General features: G+C 25.2%; 1 protein-coding gene across 1 annotated transcript; it reads right to left on the bottom strand.

Annotated features, from left to right (window-relative positions):
• Window positions 1-5,519: 5,519 nt before the first annotated feature.
• Window positions 5,520-8,242, bottom strand: LOC132925648 (uncharacterized). Its single transcript, XM_060990023.1, has 3 exons — window positions 8,112-8,242; window positions 7,021-7,591; window positions 5,520-6,116 (listed from the first exon to the last, which is right to left on the bottom strand). The coding sequence occupies exons 2-3, from the start codon at window positions 7,577-7,579 to the stop codon at window positions 5,734-5,736; spliced, it is 942 nt and encodes a 313-aa protein (XP_060846006.1). The 5' UTR covers window positions 7,580-7,591; window positions 8,112-8,242; the 3' UTR covers window positions 5,520-5,733.
• Window positions 8,243-10,074: the final 1,832 nt, after the last annotated feature.

The following is a 10,074-nucleotide window of genomic DNA, read 5'->3' as shown; positions in this document are numbered from 1 at the left end:
AATTAGAGATTTAGACTGATTATGTATTGCTGGACAAAACAGGGACATATTGTGGTAATTTTGTAAATGTATAAATTAAACACAATGTATCAACTATTTTGACCAACTATTTATTTATTATAATTGGTATAAAAAAAATATGTATGTTGTTTTGGTAATAGTTAATAGATATAAGAAATGTATTATTATGTTATATCTATATATTTTGTATACATAATGCAATTTGTTTGTGTTATGTGTATCTAATAACTATTAATTTTTTCTTTGTTCATATTTGCATAAATTTCATAGAGTAAAAATTATTTTTTGAAGTAATGAAAGTTATTATTTCTTTTAAACAATTTTTTTTAAAAGAACCGTCAAGTTTGTTAATTAGAGGTTTGACTGTATATAATTTAACTTTATACATATATTTTATGTGAAAAAATATGAAAATTTCTCTTTTATACTTGTTTCTCTAAAACTTTTTAGAACTCCATTTTAGAAACCAGATCATTATAATTGCTATTTTAAAGTATAATTAATTATAAGTATCACAAGAAATTGAGGTGTAGGTTAAAAATGTTTGACCTGAGTATTATTTTCTTAAATATTTACCTTCTGGTGTAATCTATTAAATCTTTTTAAAACTAGGCAGGTAATTATAATAAAAAATATAAAAATATAAATTTTAAATAATATTAGACATAGTAATACAAATATTTATAAATAATTAAAACAACATTCATAAATAAAAAATAAGTTATATAATTGAGTTTGTTGTTTGCAAATATGTTATAAATCCAGATTCATATGTCTGAATCCAAAGCTTTTATAACAGTCGTTTTAATCTGACTTTGTAATTTTTTTCTCTTACTTTATATATTGGTAAATCTTTCATTAATGGTGAGAAGTGTTTTCCAAGTGTAATATCAGTATTATGTGGTTCATCGATTAGTTCTGTCAGTAATGATTGCTTTGCCATTTTATACTCATTTAGACTTTGGAAATCATGATGATTTTCTAGAGACAAAAAAATGTTGATATTTTATTATACACACTTTTAATCTAATATTTATAAAATGCAATAATGCCGTTTACATACTGTGTGATATTGATATATATATATATTTATAAAAAACACTAACTCTAATTCTTAAATACTAATAATATATTTGGTAATATAAAAAAAGAAACGAATGCAGTTTAGCTCCCAAGCGATATTTTTTTTTCAAAATGTGTATTTTTGCAAGATTAATTTGATGGTACTTCAAAAAAAATCCGGTCGATTTTGGAAGTTATGGTCAAAAAACTTCAACATGCTCAATTTTTTCAAAAATCGTGATTTTGAAATTAAAATACAAAAAATTTAAATTTTTAGATTTTTTTTAGAAATGTTTATATTTATATGCTCAATTTTTTGATGGAATCAGAATGGCAGCCTATAATACTTACTTTTTATGTTATTGTGAATAAACCACATACAACTGAATTATAAAGTTATTTCAAACATTTGCATATTTGAGACACTCAAAATTGATTTTTTATTTTTATTTTTTGTTTTTCATTCGATGAGTAATTACATAAATTAGTTTTTGTTTAAATCAAAACTAACTTATATTATTAAAATATTTTAAAGGTAATAACTACCAGTTTTTTATGATGTATTATCATTTATCATATGCCATCGAAAACCACTCCATGGTGAAAATACGACAAGTTCAACTCAACAAGTATGTTGAGCAATCCCTAACTCCTCGGAAAGGAACGATAGAGATACACTTTTTGACCATAAATACGTAAAACTAACAATTTTGTACAATGATAAGTGGGACTTGTGGAAAAATTCATCAAACTTGATGAATCTTTTAAAAAAATTTGTTTAAATAAATAATAACTTTCATTACTTAAAAAATTACTTTTTACTGTATGAAATTTATGCAAATATGTATCTATGTATTAATAATATTTATGTACAAATAGGACCAGCGATAACTAGTTAGCGACATTTGATTTTATAGTAGGTTTTATAATAGATCGTCTCTTATGATATATCAACATCAATAACAATAATTTAAGGTACTAAAAATTAATGAGATATGATAAATATGATTCCTATGATCTGTACTCTTAATGAGTGTGTAGCCGTGTAGGTACTTTATAATTATAAATAATAATAGTTGTTATATTTGTTTAAGAAATGTAACAAAAAATTAATTCGTTAAATACAAATTTTTTTCGTTTGATAGAAGTTATCCAATTAAAATGTTATGGTTTCATTAAATATTTTGTCATATAGAGAGTTTTGTTAAATAAAGATTCGACTGTAGTTCCAATACTTTTGTAAAATAATAATAATGACCGTGTGTTTTTCTCTCTTAGATACTCGATGTCTGTCATCTAGGTTTGGTCCTATTTAAAGTAGGTTTTTTCAACATCTTTTGTGAAAAAAAATATTTTAATTGTTTATACTATTATATTAATTAATTTTTTAGGTACCTACCTATTATAATATTATTATTATTTATTGTAATACCTATGCAGTATATATCGTAGATACATGGGCATAAGGTTAGTCGTCAGAATGGTGGAGCACGTGCTTTCACATTATTAACGAATTATATTAAATTATTTGTCATTACTTAATATTCATAGACATACTAACATAAGTAATAAAAATATTTATTAATTCATTAACCGCTAAAAATAGGCGATTGGATTTTCAAATTTAACTTTATTATTGTATATTATACTCTTCAGTTTTAATTAGTAATTTCTGGTACTAAGCTATTTTGTTTTATTTTTACTACATGTCTACATCCATACTGATCATTATTTTACATTTAAAAATAAATTGGTATCACTAACTCAAAAATGTCTTTAACAATCTAAATATTAGTAATAATAAAATGAGTACGCTTCCTCAAATTAAATTTTTAATTATGCTACTGGATAGAATAATAAATAATAATAAGTGACACATGAGCCAGTCCATAGAGTGGTATTACTCTATGAATCAGTCACATAGCATTAAATAAAAAACTTTTTATCTCTCTTTTATCATTCGGCATGTAGTAGATAATGTCCAATTTGTCATTTATTTGGAGTTTCTGAATTTAGTTGTTTAAGTAATAAAAACAATTGAAATTACACAAATTTTCTCACCACTGCAAAAAAATAAAATAAATATCAATTGAGACAGAATTTACTGGTGGAAAATAAACGCTTAGTTCTAATAGGTAGGTTACTTCAACATATCTTTTCAAATGAGTAAATATTTTTGATTTCATAGTCTGCTTCATTATCATTATTTCTGTGAGGATATTTAGTACCTTACCACCCTAGTACCTAGGTTAGGTAGTTGCTTAGTAGTAGCTTACCCATCTATTGTATATTTGTGTCAAATTTCAAACGGTTCCTTTAATCTACCTATTGGTTTTTGACAAATTATATCATCAAATTACTATTTATCATTTTTTTCACGTCTGGCAACTATGCATAATTCATTCAGAAGTAGTTATTCACATGTCAGTATGTCACACCAAGAATAATTCTATTTAGAGTGTTTAATACGAACAACACTAGAAATGCATTTACTAACCATTAACTATTTTGAAAATTGTAAACTAATTGTACATTTTTGAATAGCTTCTAGTCACAGTTAGGCAATAACAATTTTAAAGCTAACTTGATATTTTTTCTGTTTATATAGTCTATAAATGTTTCAATTACCTATGACACTGAATAATTATGGTAAATTATTAAATATAGTAGATATATTTTCACTATGAAACTATTGTAACAGTTCGTTTGTGGACTTGTGGTTGAGATTAATCAGTAACCACATATTATATCAGAACAAAATATAGTTTAATATAAAGTTTATTTGATAGAGAATAATATGAAGAATTCCATAGAATTCCATCTAATTAGACAGTTCAATAAAATTTGAACTTTAAAGTAGCGAGTTATGAGTATTTTAAAATTGTAAAATGTTTATATATCTTAAGAAACTCATAACTCACTTGAAAATTAAAATATAATAAAACGTTTATGAGATTCCCTAAATAATGTTCTTAACTTTAAATTTTATAAAAGGTAATTTTACAATAATTTGACAAATTAATATGGTTATAGTCATTAATGAGAATGTAAAATTTGCTATGTTGCGCGTGGGTTAGAGAGATATACCAAATAATACGCTAGCACCAGGGGTGTTCCCATAGGGTATACTACATATACGCCGTATACTCTCAAGATTTTTTTTCAATATTATGGGTAACTGCGTATACCCATAAATCCATAATACATGCGTATTTGATGATATAGTATACTCTCAAAAAAATTCATGGGAACACCACTGGCTAGCACCCTCTTAATAATTAATTACATAGTAAAAACAAATACAAATCTTTGATTTGTTTAAATTATAATTTACAGAAGATAATAGGTTTCTAGTATGTAGCATACCAGATGAATAAACACAAAATAAGAATATTGTAATGAAGAGTAATTGTTTGATATAAGTTTTTAAAAACCATGTAATCAAAAATATAAAAAAATATTTGAGTATACAAAATGTTCACAGTAAAAGAGACTTATAATTTTAAAATATCACATATGTTATAACTTAAAATTAGAATCAGTACTGGAATGTCGAGGTTTAAAATAATTTGTACAATAACATCAAAACAATTTAGTTATATAAAATGGAGTTGAGCTTTTAGAAACATATACAACAGATTTTAAACACTTGTTTGTCTCGTGTTAAAGAATCTTATTGAGAATTCACAAATTGATATTTTGTTTAAGTGAATGTAATTGAACTATGACCCAATATATTTTAAATTTGAATTAAATATTTGGCGTTCATACATATAAATACACAAACAAAGAAAAAAAAATAATAGTTATTAGATACACATAACACAAACAACAAACGTACAAATTGGTTCATGTATATAAAATATATAGATATAACTAGAGCCCGGATTTAAATGTACTTAAAACCATACAAATATGCTCTAAAAATTAGCCAAAAATGCATTTTACCACAAAAATGACCTAAAATGCTGTATATTATTTTATTCAATTTGTAATTTATAAAATAGCTATAATCATTATTTATTATTTTATTAAAAAAAAAAAAATTGAAAATTTGAAATGATGACTCGATGCTGACACGCTTACGTTTTGGCCGTTTTAGGGAAATATTATTCATTCTAAACATACCAAAATATAGATTAAAATTAAAATCCTAAGAGCCTATTGAACATACTAAATTTTGAGCATTGCATTGAACAATAATATATTGTTTAATATTAATATGTTCAAACTCCAAAGATCTTCTATTTATCGTATATTGAACAAATATGCATTAAAAACCAATAAAATAACCCAATAATGCTAAAAATGCTCTAAAAATGAAAAAATGTCGAAACATGCAAAAAAATGCAAAATACAATTTGTAGCTTTGAAACCCTCATTACATGAAACAAATTATGTACTTAGAAAGCATTGTGTAAGATCAACCAAAAAAATATGCACTTTGCATTGGAATCCAGGCCCTAGATATAACATAATAATACATTTAATATATTTATAAACTATTATCAAAATAATATACATATTTTTTTTTATACCAATTAAAATAAATAATTAGTTGATCAGAATAGTTGATACATTGTGTTTAATTTATACATTTACAAAATTACCACAATATGTCCCTGTTTTGTCCAGCAATACATAATCAGTCTAAATTTCTAATTCTATTTTTATGTCGTCTTTGGAGTTTTTATTATTGATATTAGATATCCTCTCCTTTAGAAGATTGTTTGCTTTACATAATTCCTTTTTTTCTGCGATCAATTTATTTTCAAAATGTTTTAACAAATCGCACTCTTTTTTGGCAGCTAAAAGTATGCTATGTTTTGATGGCACACGTCTATTTGAGTTCAAGTAACTACAATATTTTCTTAGAATATCAAATTTTTTGGCTATTTCTTCTCGACATGCTCGTTCTTTGGCATTATGTAAAGACCTATCATGGGGTTTTCTAAACCTCTGATCAGACTTATTACTTTTATGTTGAGATTTTCTGGTCTGATTTTTCTTACTGGAGTTCAGGTAATACGAATCTTTAAAAACAAAATAAAAAGCAGTTAATAATACAAAAAGTATATAATATATATTATCAGGACCGTGGATATGCGACAGATAAGATTATCATATCTTTTATAACCCTTTGAATTTTTTTTTATTACTTACAACTTATTGTTAAAATTAAAATTCCTATTTTCAATACTTTTTCTAAAATAGAAATAGAAATTTGTTCAAATTTATCACAATTGTGCCACAAACAGCATACTTAGTGAACACACAATTTATTATGAATACAATATCATGGAATGTATTATGAATAAAAAAATAATGTTGATAAATAATGGGTTTAAAATTTGATTTCAAATCATGATGAAAGATTAGGTTCAATGGTAAACTTATAAAAACTAATACAAGTTTTTTTCAATAACCCTCTAATAATATAATCTTTCAAAATTTCAATGAAAACTATCATAAAAAATGTTACAAAATATTAGTAACTGTGTTTTATTCTTTTTGAAAGATGTGGTTTTATTTTTATTATTCATACAGTGTAAACGAACACTCGCATTGTTTAAGTCTACTCTGCCGACTACCATGTGGTGTGTGTTGTCTAGATAACACTTTTAGGCTAAACAGAGTGAATTGAAATAATCAAAAAATATTCATGGGACTTATTATGTATAACCAATTTATGCTAAGATGTTTTAATAAGTAACAGCATACTTCATGATATATTAAATTCCTATACCAAACATAAATGATAATATATAATTATTATATTTAACTAGGTAACTGTAGGTTAACACAAAAATATAAATATATTTCTTTTTATTATAACATGGCCAGAGAATAGTTAAAACTTCATATCCCTCCCCCGTCCATTTCAAAAATTTTTGCACACTGTTGTATATTATAATGAACAAAAATATAAATACTTACATAGTCCTTTATTTTTTTCATCGACCGGTTGTTCTTGTTCATAATATTTAACTGCTTCATCAGGGATTTCACTCCAATTTTCATTACTTCCAACAGAAATGTCATCATCAATATCTTCTGATTCTGAACTACTGTTATATAGCTCTTCGATCAATTGCTCTTTAAGTTTTTTTATCATAGGTTTAGGAGGATCAAGAGGATCTATTATTTCATTGTTTGATATAGATCTTTGTTTCAACTCAATATTTGATGAAGGCAGTTCAGCTTCTACATTTACTTTAATGTTTGGTTGAAGTTGATCCAGGGTATCAGTTGATATAGTTTTATGGTTTCTAATCTTGGTTGGTTTAAGTTTTCTGTTTAGTAATTCAGTACTTAGAGCAATTTTTGGTTTTACATCGTGCTTGAAAATAATTTTTTCTAAACTATTTGAAACTAATTTGATTTTAGGTTTTAAAATAGTATCACCAGAGTTCTGTAAATACTGAAGAAGTTTTTGTCGATGTCGTTGAATATTTAGCCTCATTTTTATTTTGCTCTGATTGTTTAGGCACAACATTTCAAATCGATTCTGAAAAAAATATTAAAAAATTAATATTATTATTATTAAACATATGTGTAAGTTTAATGTTAATAAAAGTCTTAATAAATACTTATTTCTCATTTTTGTATATTATGTATATCGAAATAAGTTAAGTATTAAAAGTGAATAAAAATAAAATTTATAAGGAAATCAACTAGAAATTAGAATACAGTAGATATAATCATCCAGTTTGATTGGTAAATTAGCAATCCAAATTTTAAACATAAATGTTTTTATCATAGAACCACAACATTCTTTACAAATGTATCTATATACATATATACATATATATATATATACATATATAAATCGACCAAAAATATGAATTTAAACCATGTTTTCAGAACAAACAATTTTAAGAATACATAATGGTCGATATACATAATGTATAAGCTTGTAAAAAATACGTGTTTAATAGTTAGAACTAACAAAAAAAATACAAAAAATCATTAGGTATATACCATCGAAAAAGTCGACACATTATACCTAAATAGCTTATGATACTCACCACGCAAGTTGTAGCCTTGTAGGTACAATCCGATGATTTCCTCCACCAAAAAATGTCCGTAACAAAACTGGGCCTCTGTAATTTGCGTTGTTTAGACAATAGACATGCGTTTCCAAACCACGCGATCTCAGTTCGAAATATAAGGTCCCAATTTAATTACCGCACACGGGCCCCTTATTCTGTAGTTGCGGCACTAGGTATGATTGTAAACATTTTTAAAGTTTTAAAAACACAAATATATATTGTGGAATTTCCAATTTTTTTCAACCAATGAATTCATTCATAAACAAATTCACTAGTAGCATACTATTTTGATAATTTTTTTAACGTTTAAGTTTAGTAAATAAATCTTCCTCTGAAACCTTGGAAAATGTAATTTTTGTAGTATTTTGAGTTATATTAATATTTAACATGCATCAATGCAATTATATTTTAATGCACCATGCATGCCATATAGCATTAACCAAGACAAATTTATCCTGCTTAAATTTTAAATTAATCATAATGAATTATTTAATATTTTTTTGAAATTCGTTTTAAAAAAAAATCGAATGAATTTAATTATTTAGGTAGATTGAGGCATGCGGCGCTATGGCCCATGAAAAATCACGGTGGGCCTGGGCACGCTCGGCAGTCGGTACGCACTGTGCGCACGCCTTTGGCTTACTGCAATACTGCTACTATTTTTATTAATTGCATACACTATATCATACTACCCTGCTGTCGCAATTGATACTCAACAGTCTACAGTCATATTCCTAGAAATATATTATTATATATTTTAATTTTTTATGATTACCTATGTTATGAGTTTATGACTCATAGATAGTAAATAATTAAGTAATATGAAGTTTAAATCAAAAAATCAAATAGGATTTTTGAGTTTAAATATTATACCACCATATTATATTATTAGTTAATAAAAAGTTATGTAAGACGTAAGTGGTTGTATAACGCCGAAAATGTTTTCCATACATGCAATTTCTATTGCTACCGATCGGACATCAAATAAAATATCTGATTCTTTACTAGATTTTCTTAGTTAATTTTGATTTTTAGGTGATATACTCATATTATACAATATGTATAAACTATCGATACATTTTTTAAATGGTAAGTCATGGTAACGTCTTTTATACAATAATTTACAGCCAGTTCTAATCTGTGGTTTTTACAGTGTCATGCAAATATTAATGAATATTTTTCTTTTAAAAGTTTTTCAAATTAGTTTGTAGAATAAATGCATTCCCATATGCGTATACCCGCGTATAAATGTATCATGTGTTATTCTATAATCTATAAGTATACGCATTTAAAGAAAAACAGAGAAGTGGGTATACGCCGTTGCCGTATACCCGCATATACGCCCCACTACACCACTAATAAGACACATTTTGTACAGTACAAAATGTTGATGTATTATACACTAATGCAACATTAAAAATAAAATAATTAATTTACTTTAATGTATTATGTAATTTATGTATTTAATTCATTATTGATAATTAATAATAATATATAATTTTTTATAAATAATTGTATATTGTTATAATTTTTTCAACTAACTACTAATTAGTGTCTTAGTGATCATTACCTATTGATTATTATAAACATATTTTTTTAAATTTGTGTAAAAACGGTGAAATTTACGTTTTTTTCAGATAGAAAAAATTACTAGTGGAATTTACATGAAAAAATTAATGGAATAAAACAGATTGTCCATTGTAATCAGTGATTACAATGGACATAATTAATGAATTAATTTTGGATAAAATATTTTTAATATTTTCACTGCGGCTTTCTGCTGTACCAGCATCACTTATAAAAAGTAATATTCTTTGTTCGATACAGGAAAAAAATATTTTTAAAGAAGAATTTACAAATTGAGAGATAGTTCCATAATTTGTACACATTTTTCTGTAATTTTTTACGTAAATTAATTATAAAAAAGCTGGGCAAGTGG

This window comes from Rhopalosiphum padi, chromosome 3 (genome assembly GCF_020882245.1).
Source record: "Rhopalosiphum padi isolate XX-2018 chromosome 3, ASM2088224v1, whole genome shotgun sequence".
Classification (NCBI taxonomy): domain Eukaryota; kingdom Metazoa; phylum Arthropoda; class Insecta; order Hemiptera; family Aphididae; genus Rhopalosiphum; species Rhopalosiphum padi.
The sequence above is the reverse complement of the archived record's forward strand: the minus strand, read 5'-3'. Positions and strand labels throughout refer to the sequence as shown.